This window comes from Nerophis lumbriciformis, linkage group LG22, assembly GCF_033978685.3.
Source record: "Nerophis lumbriciformis linkage group LG22, RoL_Nlum_v2.1, whole genome shotgun sequence".
Classification (NCBI taxonomy): domain Eukaryota; kingdom Metazoa; phylum Chordata; class Actinopteri; order Syngnathiformes; family Syngnathidae; genus Nerophis; species Nerophis lumbriciformis.
The window spans coordinates 8376628-8398958 of NC_084569.2; the positions used below are offsets into that span (position 1 = coordinate 8376628).

Sequence of the window (22331 nt, forward strand, 5' to 3'; positions counted from 1 at the left end):
TTTTTTTTTACCTTGAAAATCATTTTTAACCTTGAAAAAAAAATGTTACCTTGAAAAAACATTTTTACCTTGAAAATCATTTGTTTACCTTGAAAATCATTTTTAACCTTGAAAAAAAAAATTTACCTTGAAAATTTTTTTTTACCTTGAAAATAATTTATTTACCTTGAAAATCATTTTTAACCTTGAAAAAAAATGTTACCTTGAAATTTTTTTTTTACCTTGAAAATCATTTTTAACCTTGAAAAAAAAAATTTACCTTGAAAAATTTTTTTTACCTTGAAAATCATTTGTTTACCTTGAAAATCATTTTTAACCTTGAAAAAAAAAATTTACCTTGAAAATTTTTTTTTACCTTGAAAATCATTTATTTACCTTGAAAATCATTTTTAACCTTGAAAAAAAATGTTACCTTGAAAAAAAGTTTTTACCTTGAAAGTCATTTACCGTGAAAACATTTTTTTACCTTGAAAAAAAAATTTTACCTTGAAAATTTTTTTTTACCTTGAAAATAATTTTTTACCTTGAAAATCATGTTTTAATTTAAAAAAATTTTTTTTGTTTTTAAATTTTTTTTAAGTTTTTAAAAAAAATTTTTTATTTTTTTTATTTTGTATTTTTTAATTTTTAATTATTTTTAAAAAAAAATTTAATTTTTAAAAAAAATATATATATTTTTTTTTAATTTAAAAAAAAAAAAAATTTATTTAAAAAAAAAAAATTTAATTTTTTTTTTATTTTTGTAAAAATTTAAAAAAATGTTTTAAAAAATTTAATTTTTTTTATATATATTTTTTAAATTTTTAATTATTTTTTTTAAATTTTTAATTTTTAAAAAAATTTTTAAATATTTAAAAAAAATTGAAATATTTAAAAAAAAATTTTACTTTTTTAAACTTTTTTTTTTACTTTTTTTTTAACTTTTTTTAACTTTTTTTTTTAAACTTTTTTTAACTTTTTTTTAACTTTGGAGCACATACTTGTTGGTCACAAAAATATTCATGAAGTTTGGTTCTTTTATGAATTTATTATGGGTCTACTGAAAATGTGACCAAATCTGCTTGGTCAAAAGTATACATACAGCAATGTTAGTATTATGTCCCTTGGCAAGTTTCACTGCTATAAAGTGCTTTTGGTAGCCATCCACAAGCTTCTGGTTGACTTTTTGACCACTCCTCTTGACAAAATTGGTGCAGTTCAGCTAAATTTGTTGGTTTTCCGATATGGACTTGTGTCTTCAGCATTGTCCACACGTTTAAGTCAGGACTTGTCACGACGGGGTTTTCGCAGCTTACTGCGGGGTTCGTTCTCCCGAAATGCAGACGGACCACTCTGGACATGGCATGCAGGTAAGAACATGATTTGATCATCAAAACTCAAAGTGGTACAAAAAACAGAAAACGAGCCTACAGAACAACGTGCCTGAACGCACTCGAAGCTAAAGCTAACACTTAACAAGCAATAATCACGTAAATTTGGCATGAAACAAACAACTTACATAGCAGGTTGCATGAAGCAAATACTTAGCACAGTGGTTCTTAATCTGGGTTTGATCGAACCCTAGGGGTTCGGTGAGTCAGGCTCAGGGGTTCGGCGTAGGTCAAGACACACCCGACTCATCGTGTAAATTAAAACTTCGCCCTATCAGCGTATTACGGATACGGCAACAGCAGAAGTCAGACTGATTTGCAGGTGTGTAATTTGTTGTGAGTTTATGCACTGTGTTGGTTTTGTTCTTTGAACAAGGTGATGTTCATGCACGGTTCATTTTGTGCACCAGTAAAAAAACATGGTAACACTTTAGTATGGGGAACATATTCACCATTAATTAGTTGCTTATTAACATGCAAATTAGTAACATATTGGCTCTTAACTAGTCATTATTAAGTACTTATTAATGCCTTATTCGGCATGGCCTTATTATAACCCTAACCCTCTAACCCTGGCCCTAACCCTCTAACCCTAACCAAATACGGTAACTCTAAATTAAATCTTTGTTACTTAGAATATGTTCCCCTAGTGTCCAAAAAACTCTAAATTAAGTATGTGTTACTTAGAATATGTTCCCCATACTAAAGTGTTACCAAAAACATATAACTTTGTCTTGAATTTTATTTTTCACTAAAGAAGGGTTCGGTGAATGCGCATATGAAACTGGTGGGGTTTGGTACCTGAAACCAGACATGAAGCGAACAATGACGCCAGGCCGACTGACCGGCAAGGGCAGGCTTAAATAATGCCTCTGATTAGTACTCGGGCAGCAGGTGAGCGAGCAAACACTAATCAAAAGCAGGGGGAGATGATAAGTAACAATGGTAACTAAAACAAACCAGGGTGCACAAAAAAAACAGGAACTATGGAGTCCAAAACTAACAGAACATAACAAAACATGATCCGGGCCACGGATCATGACAGGACTTTGGGAAGGCCATTCTAAAACCTTAATTCTAGCCTGATTTAGCCATTCCTTGGGGTCATTGTCCTTTTGGAACACCCAACTGCGCACAAGACCCAACCTCTGGGCTGATGATTTTAGCTTGTCCTGAAGAATTTGGAGGTAATCCTCCTTTTTCATTGTCCCATTTACTCTCTGTAAAGCACCAGTTCCATTGGCAGCAAAACAGGCCCAGAGCATAATACTACGGTGTAATGGTGTTCCTGGGATTTTCTCCTCCAAACATTTTGCTGGGTATTGTGGCCAAACAGCTCAATTTTCGGACAAAGATAAGACCTTCTGGAGGAAAGTTCTGTGGTCAGATGAAACAAAAATGTAGCTGTTTGGCCACAATACCCAGCAATATGTACATGAAGCTGAAATGCTTGAGCATTGCCAAACCACGTCTGGGCTCAGGTAGAACTGACCAGCACAACCATCTTACCCCCTGTGACTGAACATGCTACTCCTTCAATCAAAAACTATTTTATCATATCAGCGCAGGCCCCGTGCTACGACCTTGGTTTCTATAGCAACTGCGACTCAAGTGGGCTGTTTACGTTGTTTACATCTGCACTCGTGACAGAAAATCAACTAAATGCAGTGCAACTTTGGCACAATACGCCTTAAGTTTTGAAATGAGATTATTTCGGTCATATAATCAACCATTGTGAGATCAATTTAACAGCACAGATTATACATATTTAACAATCATTCACATAAACACACAAAAAGAAAAAGAAAGACCGAAAAAGGAATAGGCTGAAGCCAAGGTTTATATTTGCCTATCCTATATCATACTTGCCAACCTTGAGACCTCCGATTTCGGGAGGTGGGGGGTGGGGGTGGAGGGGCGTGGTCGGGGTGGGGCGGGGGCGTGGTTGGGGGTGGGGCTAAGAGGGGAGGAGTATATTTACAGCTAGAATTCACCAAGTCAAGTATTTCATATATATGAGCCAATCACCACGCCCCTAGGCCAGCCTGTACCCACCCACTCTGTGCCCTATATAAACCATGGCATGCGAATGCTCCCATTAAAATCTCCTGATGATTGAGGGTACCCCCCTCATGAAACAGGCCTGTAGAGATGAAATAGTCTTGTGATTTTTTTTCCCACACATAAATATATATATATATATATATATATATATATATATATATATATATATATATATATATGAAATACATGACTTTCAGTGAATTCTAGCTATATATATATTTATTTTATTATATATATATATATATATATATATATATATATATATATATATATATATATATATATATATATATATATATATATATATATATATATTATATATATATATATATAAATAAAAGAAATACTTGAATTTCAGTGTTCATTTATTTACACATATACACACACATAACACTCATCTACTCATTGTTGAGTTAAGGGTTGAATTGTCCATCCTTGTTCTATTCTCTGTCACTATTTTTCCAACCATGCTGAACACCCTTTCGCAGGTACCCAGAAAGGTTTCGAGTACCACCAAAAAAACTGAATCTCTGAAGACAGTACAAAAATCTGTGTTAAAGGTGTACAAATACTGTTTGTATAATAAGCATGTTATTTTTTACAAATGAGGGTTAAGAGTTCAGTACTAAAAAAAAAGAAAAAGAATGTGGCTTAAGTACAGTTTTTTTAATTGAGCTGCTGCATTTTTTGGTTGGGTTGTTTATTTATTTTGAGTAACTTCTATACATTTCTAAAAGGGGAGGAATGTAATAGTGATCTATGTTTGTCTGTTGCCATCTCCCGGTGAATTTTGGCTATAGCGTACTGGGGTTACTTTTTGGTTGGCCAACGATTTACGTGGTGTTGCGCACCTGACGTCACTCAGGTCCGCATGGAGCTGGAGGGGGCGTGGCTTCCAGCTCCGCCTGAATTTCGGGAGATTTTCGGGAGAAAATTTGTCCTGGGAGGTTTTCGGGAGAGGCGCTGAATTTCGCGAGTCTCCCGGAAAATCCGGGAGGCTTGGCAAGTATGTCCTATATATTCACTGAAAATTGATTGCCTGGAACATTAACGTTAAAAAAATCAATGGGATAAAAGTAATCATTGCTATATTTTATAGTGTTCCATTATTTCACCTTTCAAGGCTTTCTTAAACCGTAACAAAGAACTACATGTCTTCAACTCATCATTGAGCTTGTTCCACCATTTAACTCCTAAAACTGAAATACATTTGTATTTTATATTCCTTCTTACTTTACATATTTCAAAAACCAATATCCCCGTAAATTATAGTTTTCTCCTCTTAATTAAAAAAAAACCTTAAGAATACAAGCTGGAAGGCTGTTGTTCTTTACTTGAAACATAATTTCCATTGTTTTTAAAAACACAATATCTGAACATTTTAACACATTAGAACTTATGAATAATGGATTGGTATGTTCATAGTAGCACACTTTTGTGTATTATTCTAATTACTCTTTTTTGAAGTTTAAAGGGGAACATTATCACAATTTCAGAATTGTTAAAACAATTAAAAATCAGTTCCCAGTGGCTTATTATATTTTTCGAAGTTTTTTTCAAAATTTTACCCATCACGCAATATCCCTAAAAAAAGCTTCAAAGTGCCTGATTTTAACCATCGTTATATACACCCGTCCATTTTCCTGTGACGTCACATAGTGATGCCAACACAAACAAACATGGCGGAAAGAACAGCAAGCTATAGCGACATTAGCTCGGATTCAGACTCGGATTTCAGCGGCTTAAGCGATTCAACAGATTACGCATGTATTGAAACGGATGGTTGTAGTGTGGAGGCAGGTAGCGAAAACGAAATCGAAGAAGAAACTGAAGCTATTGAGCCATATCGGTTTGAACCGTATGCAAGCGAAACCGACGAAAACGACACGACAGCCAGCGACACGGGAGAAAGCGAGGACGAATTCGGCGATCGCCTTCTAACCAACGATTGGTATGTGTTTGTTTGGCATTAAAGGAAACTAACAACTATGAACTAGGTTTACAGCATATGAAATACTTTTGGCAACAACATGCACTTTGAGAGTGCAGACAGCCCAATTTTCATCAATTAATATATTCTGTAGACATACCCTCATCCGCGCTCTTTTCCTGAAAGCTGATCTGTCCAGTTTTGGAGTTGATGTCAGCAGGCCAAGGAAGCTAGGGTCGATAGGGGGTTTAGCTCGCTGGTCTGCGGGAACAAACTGCCGCCATTGCTTGCCGTGCTACCGAGGTCCTTTGTCCCTGAATTGCTCACACACTCTGGCAGATTCAATGGGGGTCTGGCGGCAGATTTCTTTGACTTTATCGTTGGAAATGCATCTGCTTTGAGTGTCGCAGGATATCCACACATTCTTGCCATCTCTGTCGTAGCATAGCTTTCGTCGGTAAAGTGTGCGGAACAAACGTCCAATTTCTTGCCACTTTCGCATCTTTGGGCCACTGGTGCAACTTGAATCCGTCCCTGTTCGTGTTGTTACACCCTCCGACAACACACCGACGAGGCATGATGTCTCCAAGGTACGAAAAACAGTCGAAAAAAACGGAAAATAACAGAGCTGATTTGACTCGGTGTTTGAGAAAATGGCGGATTGCTTCCCGATGTGACGTCACATTGTGACGTCATCGCTCCGAGAGCGAATATTAGAAAGGCGTTTAATTCGCCAAAATTCACCCATTTAGTGTTCGGAAATCGGTTAAAAAAATATATGGTCTTTTTTCTGCAACATCAAGGTATATATTGACGCTTACATAGGTCTGGTGATAATGTTCCCCTTTAATTATTGGGTCTATGTTTGTTTTATAAATTTCCCCAAACTTCAACACAATAAGTTAGATATGGAAAAATAAAGGAATAATATAACATATGCAGACATTTCTTATTCAGCATGTGTCTTACTTTATAAAGAATAGCAATTTTTCCCTTTATATATTCAAACTGCGGTTTCCAACATAATTTATGATCAATTATTATTTCCAAGAACTTACTTTCACACTCTATCAATTTCCAATTGATTTAATTTTAATTTTGCTTCACAATTTGTCCTTGCACCAATAAACACCATACGTTTAGTTTTCTTATCATTTAATGATAACTTATTAATATCAAACCATTTTTTTAGCTGAAGCAACCCATCATCTATTATCCTCAACACTTCCTTCAAGTCTTCTCCTGAACAATAAACATTTGTATCATCTGCATATATAGTAAATTTAAATGTATTAGATACTGAACAAATATAATTTAAATAAAGTATGAATAACTTAGGTCCCAATACCGAGCCTTGTGGAACCCCACAAGTTACTCTTCTTGGCTGTGATTAATTTCCACATATTAAGATCTATTACTTAAATAACTACTTAACCAATGTTGTGAAACACCTCCTATGCCATATTTCAAGCATAAATTCAAGCGGATTATTCTTTTTTAAATTTATTTTACCAACATGTTTTTGGCTGTTTAAAATGAATCCCTCACTTTAGTAGTCAGTGCACATTCAAGCCGAAGAAAAGAGAACTCAGCTGCAGGTCAACCTTCCACTCTCACACGCTGTGCCTCAACAGCCATCTGCGAAGTGTTAAAAAATGATGTCTGTCAAGTGTAGATACACAAACACTCATCCAGACCACATACAATATGGTTGAAACAGACTTAAATCAGCTGGCCTGCCATCTGGCTCTGGGTAACTTCACAGTAGTAGAATAGAATAGAATAGAATAGAATAGAAAGTACTTTATTGAACCTTGGGGGAAATTCAGCACCACAGTCCGCTCACAATAAACAATAAACACTTAGGTATTTTTTACATGTGAATAATATAAATACAGTCTATTACACAGCATTATTCACATGTGAATAATATAAATACAGTCTATTATACAGCATTATTCACATGTGAATAATATAAATACAGTCTATTATACAGCATTATTCACATGTGAATAATATAAATACAGTCTATTATACAGCATTATTCACATGTGAATAATATAAATACAGTCTATTATACAGTATTATTCACATGTGAATAATATAAATACAGTCTATTATACAGCATTATTCACATGTGAATACTATAAATACAGTCTATTATACAGCATTATTGAATGTGAATAATATTAATACAATCTATTATACAGCATTATTCACATGTGAATAATATAAATACAGTCTATTATACAGCATTATTCACATGTGAATACTATAAATACAGTCTATTATACAGCACTATTCACATGTAAATAATATAAATACAGTCTATTATACAGCATTATTCACATGTGAATAATATAAATACAGTTTATTATACAGCATTATTCACATGTGAATAATTCAAATACAGTCTATTATACAGCATTATTCACATGTGAATAATATAAATACAGTCTATTATACAGCATTATTCACATGTGAATACTATAAATACAGTCTATTATACAGCATTATTCACATGTGAATACTATAAATACAGTCTATTACACAGTATTATTCACATGTGAATAATATAACTACAGTCTATTATACAGCATTATTCACATGTGAATAATATAAGTACCGTCTATTATACAGCATTATTCACATGTGAATACTATAAATACAGTCTATTATACAGCACTATTCACATGTGAATAATATAAATACAGTCTATTATACAGCATTATTCACATGTGAATAATATAAATACAGACTATTATACAGCATTATTCACGTGAATAATATAAATACAGTCTATTATACAGCATTATTCACATGTGAATAACATAAATACAGTCTATTATACAGCATTATTCACATGTGAATACTATAAATACAGTCTATTATACAGCATTATTCACATGTGAATAATATAAATACAGTCTATTATACGGCATTATTCACATGTGAATAATATAAATACAGTCTATTATACATTCAAGTACAGTCAAAAAGGAACATATGCATTATACAGTCTGATGGCTGTCTGTATGTTTGTTTTACTGTTTTAATACTTATCTAATGAATCTCCACTGTTTCAATTAACATATGCATAGTGGGTAGGGGGTGGCGGGGGGTGTATATTGTAGCGTCCCGGAAGAGTTAGTGCTGCAAGGGCTTCTGGGTATTTGTTCTGTTGTGTTTATGTTGTGTTACGGTGCGGATGTTCTCCCGAAATGTGTTTGTCATTCTTGTTTGGTGTGGGTTCACAGTGTGGCGCATATTTGTAACAGTGTTAAAGTTGTTTATACGGCCACCCTCAGTGTGACCTGTATGGCTGTTGACCAAGTATGAATTGCATTCACTTGTGTGTGTGAAAAGCCGTAGATGTCATGTGATTGGGCCGGCACGTAAAGACAGTGCCTTTAAGGTTTATTGGCGTTCTGTACTTATCCCTACGTCCGTGTACACAGCGGCGTTTTAAAAAGTCATTAATTTTACTTTTTGAAACCGATACCGATAATTTCCGATACTACATTTTAAAGCATTTATCGGCCGATAATATCGGCAGTCCGATATTATCGTACATCTCTAATTACAAGTTAGAATCCATAAAAAAAGAAAAACATGTGTTCTTGTCTCACATAGGGATTGTGAATGATAGGCAAAATTCCAAAAAAGTGCAGTTCCTCTTTAATATTCACTTTTTTTTTATTTCTGTGATGATGTAATGTTGAAGAGTGGAATCTTTAATTACTGGCTTTAATTTTGCACACCTTGTAATTCTAAATTGATCATTTTAACCGGCAGCATGCAGAAACGTGACGTGGCAACGTGTGCCGCCCGTCACTTAAGCTCTTTTTAATTGCCCTCAGCAGTCGGTGGCCCGGTTTTTCCGGTTCAGGCGCATACATTTTATATCGCTTTTCCTTGTGACACAGAGAATCCTTTGTAACATAATCTGAAAAGTGGCCACACTTGACTTGCCGAAGGTTGAAATATGCAAAGAATCATTTAGCATCACTGTGGTATTTATGTTTCATTCAAGAAAGCTTGACTGGGTGTTGTTGATTCCTCTTCGTTCTTCTTCGAGCATTCATAATGGGGTGTATTTTTACTTGATATGTCATGTTTATGCTCTCTTGCAGGAATGGTGCTGATGGGTATCTCAGAAGTCCACAGAAAAGTTATTTTTGAGTTGGAGGACAACGTAAGTGTAATTTTGGTGCTTCCTGAAAATTCCATTCCTGCTTAATTGTCTTACTCTGTAAAACCCCGTGTTAAAAAATATCACTAAGCACCATTTATGGGCTCATTTGTCAACACCCCACCCTGTAGCCGCTCTTTCCACCCCACCTCCCATGGGGAAAAGTGGAGCGGGGAGAAGAAATACTAGTTTTCCGTGTCTTGAGTACCCGTTAAGCTACTGACTGTAAATGTCAGGTCTCAGTTTTATGGTGAGTCACTGACACCTGCATGAGATGACCTTTGTTGTAAATCACACGGTTGTCTTTTGAAAGTTATTTCCCGAAACGAAAAAGGCGCAAATCATTTCTCTGCTTAAAAGTTTTTACAAAATTTGGACATTGGACGTGATATGAAGTGGTTTTCCACTTCAAAATACAGCAGGAAACCACACTTCAGTGGGAAGGAGAACATTAGGGGTGCACACACAAAAAATTAATATCCGAATCATGATTATTATTCATCCCAATTTTAAATCGATTCATAACTTTAAAAAATCGATTTTTTTTTTAAATTTTGAGTCTTGATTTGAAGAGGGATAAATAAATAAAAAATCGATTTTTATTTATTTATTTTTTTTTCATGAAAATACAGTTAAAAAAATACTTTTTAGGCCACCTCCATGCAACCAAAAGGAGCTTCTCTGACCTGTAACCTGCTTTGAAAAAAGTCTCGTTATAATTACTACATCGAATAGTAAATTGCGAGAATTCTGAATCGAATCGTCACTCCAGGAATCGGAATCTGATCGAATTGTTAGGTGCCCAGAAATTCACACAAACAACAACATGGGAGGAGAACAGTTTACTTCTTGGTATGTGGCTGATATCAACAGTAAGAAGACACATTTTAGTCAAAAAGAGACTGAGGAGAGCCAGAAAACTAAAACTAAAGGCTAAACACAGATAATATAATTATAATGGGGGATTTTAAAACGTGTGCATAATTGATACCACACGCAAAGCTGATCTACTAAACATGCGTCTTTTGTGGGTCTCTGTCTTAATTAATATGCATGATATATGCTGCTCATCAAAACGCCCACAATACTGGGAGGAGAAGATGCAATATATTATACAGCACGTGCAATATGCTTTATCAACACTCATCATTATGCATTTTATATAGCACGTTTGAAAAGGACGCACAAACCGACGACAGTTACGCTCATGACTGTGAAAAAAGAGTGCCCACGATGGATAGAGAATCTTTCGTCCAACATGTATGTTTCACCATACTTGGACGGTCAGAAATAAAACAATATTAGACACATTGTCTTTCAGCAACATCCTTTTATAATTTCATAGCTGCGGGATGACTTAAAGGGCTGATTAAAACTAATCCAATTGATACCTTTTGGTGCCATTTAATATTTTTTTCATATAATATATATATAATTACCATATATCCTATATCAGGGGTCGGCAACCTTTACCAGTCAAAGAGCCATTTTGACCAGTTTCACAAATTATAGAAAACAATAGGAGCCGCAAAAACTTTTGAAATTATTAAAAAATTTTTTTTTTGCTTTGTGCTATGTATAAATCAGGGGTCTCAGACACGCTGTCCACACCTTTATATGGAATTTTTAAACTGGTGCGGCACGCGAGTTATATATAAGTAGCGCTTGTCAGCGTCATGCGTGCCGTGATGGTAAAGCATCTAACGCCCACTACAACCAACGTGCCTGATCAGCCACATGTTGTATGGGGCTTCCGCTTGCCCACATGGGTGACAGCAAGGCATACTTAGTCAACAACCACACAGGTTACACTGACGGTGGTGGTATAAAAAAAAAACTTTATCACTCTTACTAATAATGCGCCACACTGTGAACCCACACCAAACAAGAATGACAAACACATTTCGGGAGAACATCTGCACCGTAACACAACATAAACACAACAGGACAAATACCCAGAATCCCATGCAGTCCTAACTCTTCCGGGATACATTATACACCCCCGCTACCAAACCCCGCCCACCTCAACCATCGCACAGAGAGAGAGAGGGGGGGGGGGGGGGTAGCAGGGGTGTATAATGTATCCCGGAAGAGTTAGGGCTGCATGGGATTGGGTGTTTGTTCTGTTGTGTTAAAGTTGTTCTCCCGAAATGTGTTTGTCATTCTTGTTTGGTTTTGGTTCAAAGTGTGGCGCATTATTAGTAAGAGTGTTAAAGTTGTTTTATATGGTCACCGTCAGTATAACCTGTGTGGCTGTTGACCAAGTATGCCTTGCTGTCACGTACGTGTGCAAGCAGAAGATGTATATTGCATAACAATTGTTAGACTGGCACGCTGTTAATACAGATTGTAGAGGGCGCCGAATGTTGTACCATCATAGCACGCCCTTATTATATCTGTAAGGGCGAAAATCGGTGAATATTCATCCCGGGAGTTTTCTGCGAGAGGCACTGGAATCCGGAAGTCTCACGGGAAAATTGGGGGGTTCAGCAAGTAAGCTGCTGAGCCGCATCAGAGTGATCAAAGAGCCGCACGCGGCTCCGGAGCCGCGGGTTGCCGACCCCTGTCCTATATGATTAAAACTCTTATTGTAGATGCACTGCACGACTGCTTCTAAAATGTGGTACATGTTTCCTGATGGTTTTGAAAACATAGCAAAATGCCACAGGTAGGAGCACGATTGAATGAATGTGCAGTAAATGAGTATTTCCGTGGTGATGCCCCGTGTAGTGCACGCAAAATCCTCATTTAAATAAAGTTGTCTGCAACACTTTTGTTAGTAGATCACTCGCAACACGCCCACTCATAGTACACGCTATTTTATGGATTGCACACGCTGTTTAGCGTGAAGCATTTGGATCTTAATAAATCAGGCTTGAGGTGTTTATTTTGCACATTTCTAGCCATGCACAGTCGCGATCAAAAGTTTACATACACTCGTAAAGAACATAATGTCAGTTTCCAATCATTTCTACAACTCTTGTTTTTTTTGTGATAGAGTGATTGGAGCACATACTTGTTGGTCACAAAAAACATTCATGAAGTTTGGTTCTTTTATGAATTTATTATGGGTCTGACCTGAAAGTTTTCTGGTCAGATGAAACAAAAAATAATTCTCCTCACTTTCAAAGCCATCCGTAACCTCTCTCCAATCATATCTCTCTGACCTGATCCATGTCGCCACGCCCTCACGTTCCCTAAGATCCTCTTCATCCATCAATCTCATTGTCCCTTTATTTCAACTGTCCACCATGGGTGCCCGAGCTTTCAGCCGCTCCGCCCCACATCTTTGGAACCCTTTACCACCAGACCTTCGTAACTTAGATTCAATATCCCTCTTCAAATCAAGACTCAAAACACACCTATTCCTGATTGCTTATTCATTGTAATCATCTATTCTTCTCTATCTTTGTTGTTGTTATTGTTGTGTTTTGGACCAGTTGTTCCTCCCAGGGAATTCAAGTCACAATTCGCTCCCAAGTTCTTTCCGACACTTAAAGCTGAGTTGAAAAACCACCAGAGACAGAATAGGTATTTTGTTGTATATTCTCAAAGCTTTGCCAATATACATTTTTGATTGAGACCAGTCTAACCATAGAACATTCTCTTGCGCCTCCCCAAAATGGTCTCCCTTCCCAACGCCAAAAACCTCTCTTTCCTTCCCCCTCCCTAGCCATAACAAAATGCTAGTCACAACACATTCCAAAGAACTCAAGGGCAACACACAGTATACTTGCTGACAGAGCATCAAGAGAAGAAATGGAAGAAGTACAACTTAAATTCGGATATATGTAAATATCTGCCTCCGACATTATACAATCAATCAATCAATCAATGTTTATTTATATAGCCCTAAATCACAAGTGTCTCAAAGGGCTGCACAAGCCACAACGACATCCTCGGTACAGAGCCCACATAAGGGCAAGGAAAAACTCACCCCAGTGGGACGTCGATGGGAATGACTATGAGAAACCTTGGAGAGGACCGCATATGTGGGTAACCCCCCCCGCCCCTCTAGGGGAGACCGAATGCAATGGATGTCGAGTGGGTCTGACATAATATTGTGAGAGTCCAGTCCATAGTGGATCCAACATAATAGTAAGAGTCCAGTCCATAGTGGATCCAACATAATAGTAAGAGTCCAGTCCATAGTGGGGCCAGCAGGACACCATCCCGAGCGGAGACGGGTCAGCAGCGCAGAGATGTTCCCAACCGATGCACAGGCGAGCGGTCCACCCCGGGTCCTGACTCTGGACAGCCAGCACTTCATCCATGGCTACCGGACCTGTGTGTGTCCCCCTTCCACAAGGGAGAGGGGAGCAGAGGAGAAAAGAAAAGAAACGGCAGATCAACTGGTCTAAAAGGGGGGTCTATTTAAAGGCTAGAGCATACAAATGAGTTTTAAGATGGGACTTAAATGCTTCTACTGAGGTAGCATCTCTAATTGTTACCGGGAGGGCATTCCATAGTACTGGAGCCCCAATAGAAAACGCTCTATAGCCCGCAGACTTTTTTTGGGCTCTGGGAATCACTAATAAGCCGGAGTTCTTTGAACGCAGATTTCTTGCCGGGACATATGGTACAATACAATCAGCAAGATAGGACGGAGCTAGACCGTGTAGTATTTTATACGTAAGTAGTAAAACCTTAAAGTCACATCTTAAGTGCACAGGAAGCCAGTGCAGGTGAGCCAGTATAGGCGTAATATGATCAAACTTTTTTGTTCTTGTCAAAAGTCTAGCAGCCGCATTTTGTACCAACTGTAATCTTTTAATGCTAGACATAGGGAGACCCGAAAATAATACGTTACAGTAGTCGAGACAAGACGTAACGAACGCATGAATAATGATCTCAGCGTCGCTAGTGGATAAAATAGAACGAATTTTAGCGATATTACGGAGATGAAAGAAGGCCGTTTTAGTAACACTCTTAATGTGTGATTCAAACGAGAGAGTTGGGTGGAAGATAATAACCAGATTCTTTACTGATTCGCCTTGTGTAATTGTTTGGTTGTCAAATGTTAAGGTGGTATTAATAAATAAATGTCGGTGTTTAGCAGGACCGATAATCAGCATTTCTGTTTTCTTGGCGATGAGTTGCAAGAAGTTAGCGGACATCCATTGTTTAATTTCATTAAGACACGCCTCCAGCTGACTACAATCCGGCGTGTTGGTCGGCTTTAGGGGCATGTAGAGTTGGGTGTCATCAGCGTAACAATGAAAGCTAACACCGTATTTGCGTATGATGTCACCTAGCGGCAGCATGTAAATACTAAAGAGTGCAGGGCCAAGAACCGAACCCTGAGGAACTCCTACCTTAACATAGTCCGAGGTCACATTATTATGGGAGACGCACTGCATCCTGTCAGTAAGATAAGAGTTAAACCACGACAAGGCTAAGTCTGACATACCAATACGTGTTTTGATACACTCTAATAAAATATTATGATCGACGGTATCGAAAGCAGCGCTAAGATCAAGAAGCAGCAACATAGATGACGCATCAGAATCCATCGTTAGCCGTAGATCATTAGTCATTTTTGCGAGGGCTGTCTCCGTAGAGTGATTTGCCCTGAAACCGGATTGAAAAGGTTATTGTTGTTGTTTTTTATCTAATTTGATTTGTTTTGATTTTGTACGGTGTCCTTGAGTGCCCAGAAAGGCGCCTTATAAATAAAATGTATTATTATTATTATTATTATTAAAAATTGAGCTGTTTGTCCACAATACCCAGCAGGTATTGGAGGAGAAAAGGTGAGGCCTTTAATCCCAGGAACACCACCTACCGTCAAGCATGGTGGTTTTAGTATTATGCTCTTGGCCTGTTTTGCTGCCAATGGAACTGGTGCAAGTGGGAAGTCCTGTGGGGAGTGCTCAGAGAGTATGGGGTATCGGACTGTCTGATTGTGGCAGTCCGCTCCCTGTATGCTCAGTGCCAGAGCTTGGTCCGCATTGCCGGTAGTAAGTCGGACACATTTCCAGTGAGGGTTGGACTCCGCCAAGGCTGCCCTTTGTCACCGATTCTGTTCATAACTTTTATGGACATAATTTCTAGGCGCAGTCAAGGCGTTGAGGGGATCCGGTTAGGTGGCTGCAGGATTAGGTCTCTGCTTTTTGCAGATTATGTGGTCCTGATGGCTTCATCTGGCCAGGATCTTCAGCTCTCACTGGATCGGTTCGCAGCCGAGTGTGAAGCGACTGGGATGAGAATCAGCACCTCCAAGTCCGAGTCCATGGTTCTCGCCCGGAAAAGGGTGGAGTGCCATCTCCGGGTTGGGGAGGAGATCTTGCCCCAAGTGGAGGAGTTCAAGTACCTCGGAGTCTTGTTCACGAGTGAGGGAAGAGTGGATCGTGAGATCGACAGGCGGATCGGTGCGGCGTCTTCAGGAATGCGGACGCTGTATCGATCCGTTGTGGTGAAGAAGGAGCTGAGCCGGAAGGCAAAGCTCTCAATTTACCGGTCGATCTACGTTCCCATCCTCACCTATAATAATAATAATAATAATAATGACTTAGATTTATATAGCGCTTTTCTAGACACTCAAAGCGCTTCACAGAGAAGTGAGAAGCCATCATTCATTCACACCTGGTGGTGGTAAGCTACTTTCATAGCCACAGCTGCCCTGGGGTAGACTGACAGAAGCGTGGCTGCCAATTTGCGCCTACGGCCCCTCCGACCACCACCTATCATTCATCATTCATTCACCGGTGTGAGTGGCACCGGGGGCAAGGGTGAAGTGTCCTGCCCAAGGACACAACGGCAGCGATTTTGGATGGTAAGAGGCGGGGAGCGAACCTGCAACCCTCAGGTTTCTGGTACGGTTGCTCTACCCACTACGCCATACCGCCCCCTATGGTCATGAGCTTTGGGTTATGACCGAAAGGACAAGATCACGGGTACAAGCGGCCGAAATGAGTTTCCTCCGCCGGGTGGCGGGGCTCTCCCTTAGAGATAGGGTGAGAAGCTCTGTCATCCGGGGGGAGCTCAAAGTAAAGCCGCTGCTCCTCCACATGGAGAGGAGCCAGATGAGGTGGTTCGGGCATCTGGTCAGGATGCCACCCGAACGCCTCCCTAGGCAGGTGTTTAGGGCACGTCCGACTGGTAGAAGGCCACGGGGAAGACCCAAGACACGTTGGGAAGACTATGTCTCCCGGCTGGCCTGGGAACGCCTCGGGGTCCCACAGGAAGAGCTGGACGAAGTGGCTGGGGAGAGGGAAGTCTGGGCTTCCCTGCTTAGGCTGCTGCCCCCGCGACCCGACCTCGGATAAGCGGAAGAAGATGGATGGATGGATGGATGGATGGAACTGGTGCTTTAAAGAGAGTAAATGGGACAATGAAAAAGGAGGATTACCTCCAAATTCTTCAGGACAACCTAAAATCATCACCCCGGAGGTTGGGTCTTGGGCGCAGTTGGGTGTTCCAACAGGACAATGACCCCAAACACACGTCAAAAGTGGTAAAAGAATGGCTAAATCAGGCTAGAATTAAGGTTTTAGAATGGCCTTCCCAAAGTCCTGACTTAAATGTGTGGACAATGCTGAAGAAACAAGTCCATGTACGAAAACCAACACATTTAGCTGAACTGCACCAATTTTGTCAAGAGGAGTGGTCAAAAATTCAAGCAGAAGCTTGTGGATGGCTACCAAAAGTGCCTTATTGCAGTGAAACTTGCCAAGGGACATGTAAGCAAATATTAACATTGCTGTATGTATACTTTTGACCCAACATTTTCAGTAGACCCATAATAAATTCATAAAAGAAGCAAACTTCATGAATGTTTTTTGTGACCAAGTATGTGCTCCAATCACTCTATCACAAAAAGTTGTAGAAATTACTGGAAACTCAAGACAGCCATGACATTATGTTCTTTACAAGTGTATGTACACTTTTGATCGCGACTGTATCCTCAAAAAATGCTATTTTAACAACAAGGGCAACATACTATGATGTTGAATTAATGGGAGTTAGGAGGAAGCAAAAATTCAAATTCTCGGGATAAGATACGCTAATAAATTATTCAAAGCAATGCCTCCACCGTCAGAAGTCGACACTTGATTTTAGCCTAAAGCATCTTATGATTGTTCCTTCAAACCAAACCCTATCTAGTTCCTTCTGATTAAATGCAAGCCACGGGCCAAGGATCACCTCTGAGCCATTGTTGCCCACAGTATCAGCGAGTGGGCTGACTTGTTAATGGACTCCACTTGGTGAGTCACAGCATCAATTTACTGTATGTCACAGAAATTGATTGTGGACACAATATACAGTCGTGGTCAAAAGTGTACATACACTTGTAAAGAACATAATGTCATGGCTGTCTTGAGTTTACAATCATTTCTCTTATTTTTTTGTGATAGAGTGATTGGAGCACATACTTGTTGGTCACAAAAAACATTCATGAAGTTTGGTTCTTTTATGAATTTATTATGGGTCTACTGAAAATGTTGGGTCAAAAGTATACATACAGCAATGTTAATATTTGCTTACATGTCCCTTGGCAAGTTTACCTGCAATAAGTTGCTTTTGGTAGCCATCCACAAGCTTCTAGTTGAATTTTTGACCACTCCTCTTGACAAAATTGGTGCAGTTCAGCTAAATTTGTTGGTTTTCTGACATGGACTTGTTTCTTCAGCATTGTCTACGCGGGGACGGCGTGGCAGAGTTGGGAGAGTGGCCGTGCCAGCAACCTGAGGGTTCCTGGTTCGATCCCCAGCTTCTTCCAACCTAGTCACGTCGGTTGTGTCCTTGAGCAAGACACTTCACCCTTGCTCCTGATGGGTGGTGGTTAAGGCCTTGCATGGCAGCTCCCTCCATCAGTGTGTGAATGTGTGTGTGAATGAGTGAATGTGGAAATAGTGTCAAAGCGCTTTGAGTACCTTGAAGGTAGAAAAGCGCTATGCAAGTATAACCCATTTACCATTTAAGTCAGGACTTTGGGAAGGCCATTCTAAAACATTAATTCTAGCCTGATTTAGCCATTCCTTAACCACTTTTGACATGTGTTTGGGGTCATTGTCCTGTTGGAACACCCAACTGCGCCCAAGACCCAACCTCCGGGCTGATAATTTTAGGTTGTCCTGAAGAATTTGGAGGTTAGGGTTAGGGTTTGGGTTAGGGTTAGGGTTAGGGTTAGGGTTAGGGTTAGGTTAGGGTTAGGGTTAGGGGCTAGGGTTAGGGTTAGTGTCAGGGTTAGGGTTAGGGTGTTAGGGTTAGGGTGTTAGGGTTAGGGTTAGGTTCATTGTCCTTAGGGTTAGGGTTAGGGTTAAGTTAGGGTTAGGGTTAGGGGTTAGGGTTAGGGTTAGTGTCAGGGTTAGGGTTTGGGTTAGGGTGTTAGGGTGTTAGGGTTAGGGTTAGGTTCATTGTCCCATTTACTCTCTGTAAAGTACCAGTTCCATTGGCAGCAAAACAGGCCCAGAGCATAATACTACCACCACCATGCTTGACGGTATGGATGGTGTTCCTGGGATTAAAGGCCTCACCTTTTCTCCTCCAAACATATTGCTGGGTATTGTGGACAAACAGCTCAATTTTTAATAATAATAATAATAATAATAATACATTTTATTTATAAGGCGCCTTTCTGGGCACTCAAGGACACCGTACAAAATCAAAACAATCAAATCAAATTGGATAAAAAACAACAACAACAACAACAAGGATAGAGAAGAAAAGATGATTACAATGAATAAGCAGTCAGGAATAGGTGTGTTTTGAGTCTTGATTTGAAGAGGGATATTGAATCTAAGTTACGAAGGTCTGGTGGTAAAGAGTTCCAAAGATGTGGGGCCCAGAGCATAATACTACAACCACCATGCTTGACGGTAGGTATAGTGTTCCTGGGATTAAAGGCCTCACCTTTTCTCCTCCAAACATATTGCTGGGTGTTGTGGCCAAACAGCTCAATTTTTAATAATAATAATAATAATAATAATACATTTATAAGGCGCCTTTCTGGGCACTCAAGGACAACGTACAAAATCAAAACAATCAAATCAAATTGGATAAAAAACTGTCAGGCTTGGTAAAAAGATAGGACTCAGATGCAGAGTAGGGAACTTAGACAGGCTTTTATTTTGACAGCTTCCTTTTCACCTCCAAAGTCAAGGATTACAATATCTATTTTAACCAAAAACTAATCGGCAAAAAAGGTTCCAAAAAAAATAGGAACAACCAAAAATCACTCCGAACGGAGGAAAACACAAAAGCAAAGACGAACTATAATTAATATATGCTATAAAATGTATAAACAAAAAAACGCTCCAACAGGAGGAAGAAACAACAGCTATGAAAAATTCTACACTATCTAATCTAATAAAGTTTTAACAAAAATTGTCACTCAAAAATGTGAGGAAAGAATGAAAAATAATTGAAACTTACCACTTCGGCCGAATAAACTAAATAACAAAAAAATCACTCTGCTGAGGAGGAAGAAAGGAAAACTCAAAATAGCAACGAAGGGATTCAGGATCAAAGAACATAAGCACAAGACGAGGCAAGGCAAGACAAGGCATGGACATGGGCATGGAAGCTAGAGAGCACGAATAAACGAAACATAGAGAGCACGAATAAACGAAACAATCTGGCACAGAACAAAGGGAGGAGTGGGCTTATAAGACACATGAGGGTAATAGGGAACAGGTGGAAACAATCAGGGAACCGGGATGACGTCAGACTGATGACACAAAAGGAAGGGCAAGTGACCTGAAACGAGAGGAGAGTTACTTTTCAAACTAAAACATGCAAATCACAAGACAGAAAAACCCAAGACAAGACTTCCCTCACCGCGGTGTGACAAAAACAACAACAACAACAACAAGGATAGAGAAGAAAAGATGATTACAATGAATAAGCAGTCAGGAATAGGTGTGTTTTGAGTCTTGATTTGAAGAGGGATATTGAATCTAAGTTACGAAGGTCTGGTGGTAAAGAGTTCCAAAGATGTGGGGCCCAGAGCATAATACTACCACCACCATGCTTGACGGTATGGATGGTGTTCCTGGGATTAAAGGACTCACCTTTTCTCCACCAAACATATTGCTGGGTATTGTGGCCAAACAGCTACATTTTTGTTTCATCTGACATCACATGGACAAAGATAAGACCTTCTGGAGGAAAGTTCTGTGGTCAGATGAAACAAAAATATAAACAAATATTAACATTGCTGTATGTTAGATTTGCTCACATTTTCAGTAGACCCATAATAAATTCATAAAAGAAGCAAACTTCATGAATGTTTTTTGTGACCAACAAATATGTGCTCCAATCACTCTATCACAAAAAAAATAAGAGTTGTATAAATGATTGGAAACTCAAAACAGCCATGACATTATGTTCTTTACAAGTGTATGTAAACTTTTGACCACGACTGTATGTTAAGCAAGAGGGTCATTTTTGTTTGGACTGATATGCCGATTGCAGCTTCGCCACTTTCACACTAATGAGTGAGAGCTGCATCTGAAGAAGAAGAAGAGGGAGAAGTCTGTGGGCATTCCCACGCTTCGTTTCTGACTCATTCGTAAGAGCAACCTTGAACCGACAGCACACCCCCGCACACATGCACCAATGCAATTTTAATGTATTTCTCCTATTTAACGCTGTTTTGGGTTTTTTTTACCCTTTTTGTTGAGGACAGATGTTCCGTCCTTCTGTCAAAGTTTCTAACTATTCCCTTTTTCTCTCTTTCATCTACCCTGGGGTCCACCTGAAGTTTAAAAGGTTCCACATGGAGATTATAGGAGAACTGGAGAGAAAAACAGACATGGATGTCAAATACATGACAGTGAGTAGTAATTGTGCGTGTGTTATGTGCATACCATTAACCGCATGACAAATGGTGCTAAGATATAATGAGTATCTGGAAAATGTAAGTATTGTACACTAGGGATGAGTCGATCGATTGGTCGCCAAAAAGTATCAGCCGATTTTTGTGAAAAAGTATGTGAACACCATTACTAATTAATACCTGTTTTATTTATGTCCTCCGGCAATCAATCAATCAATCAAACTTTATTTATAAAGATACCAAACACAAACACACACACACAACATACACACATATGCAACTATATGGACCAATGGTTGCATGGCTGAGTACAGAGGAGACATGTGAGTAAACACTATCACAGTAGTCATCTGCACCAGGAGGCCATCAGACCATGGCCACCAGGACGCTGGCACAAAGCGCCCCCACAAGCACAGCCAATAACCCCTGAGGCAGGAGCCTCATCTAAGGAAAGTTGGAAAACAAAAATAATAAAACGTGTAAAATAGTAAGAACCACGAGTAGAGATAAAGAATACAAAAAAACCTGTATGTACCTTTCAGCATTAATGGTGCCTTCACAGATGTGTAAGTTACCCATGCCTTGGGCACTAATACACCCCCATACCATCACACATGCTGGATTTTCAACTTTGCGCCTAGAACAATCCCGATGTTTTTTTTCCTCTTTGACGTCCACAGTTTCCAAAATCAATTTGAAAAGTGGACTCGTCAGACCACAGAACACTTTTCCACTTTGCATGAGTCCATCTTAGATGAGCTCGGGCCCAGCAAAGCCGGCGGCATTTCTGGGTGTTGTTGATAAATGGCTTTCGCTTTTGCATAGTAGAGTTTTAACTTGCACTTACAGATGTAGCGACAAACTGTAGTTACTGACAGTGGTTTTCTGAAGTGTTCCTGAGCCCATGTGGCGATATCCTTTACTCATCGCTTACGTGCAGTCATTTCTCCAGATTCTTTGAACTTTTCGATGATATTACGGACCGTAGATGGT

The 22331-nt window shown here is 39.1% G+C and overlaps 1 protein-coding gene across 2 annotated transcripts in view; it reads left to right on the forward strand.

Moving 5' to 3' along the window:
- baiap2l1b (BAR/IMD domain containing adaptor protein 2 like 1b) overlaps positions 1 to 22331 on the forward strand; it is a 146966-nt gene that overhangs the window by 58229 nt on the left and 66406 nt on the right. Inside the window, exons 1-3 of one of the 2 annotated variants that reach the window (XM_072915839.1) lie at positions 2342 to 2422; positions 9497 to 9559; positions 21264 to 21335. In XM_072915839.1, the coding sequence (XP_072771940.1) occupies positions 2390 to 2422; positions 9497 to 9559; positions 21264 to 21335 (168 nt within the window). In that variant the 5' untranslated portion in view covers positions 2342 to 2389. Of the gene's footprint in view, positions 1 to 2341; positions 2423 to 9496; positions 9560 to 21263; positions 21336 to 22331 lie in introns of those variants that run through there. The other variant, XM_061974321.2, reaches the window with a different exon arrangement.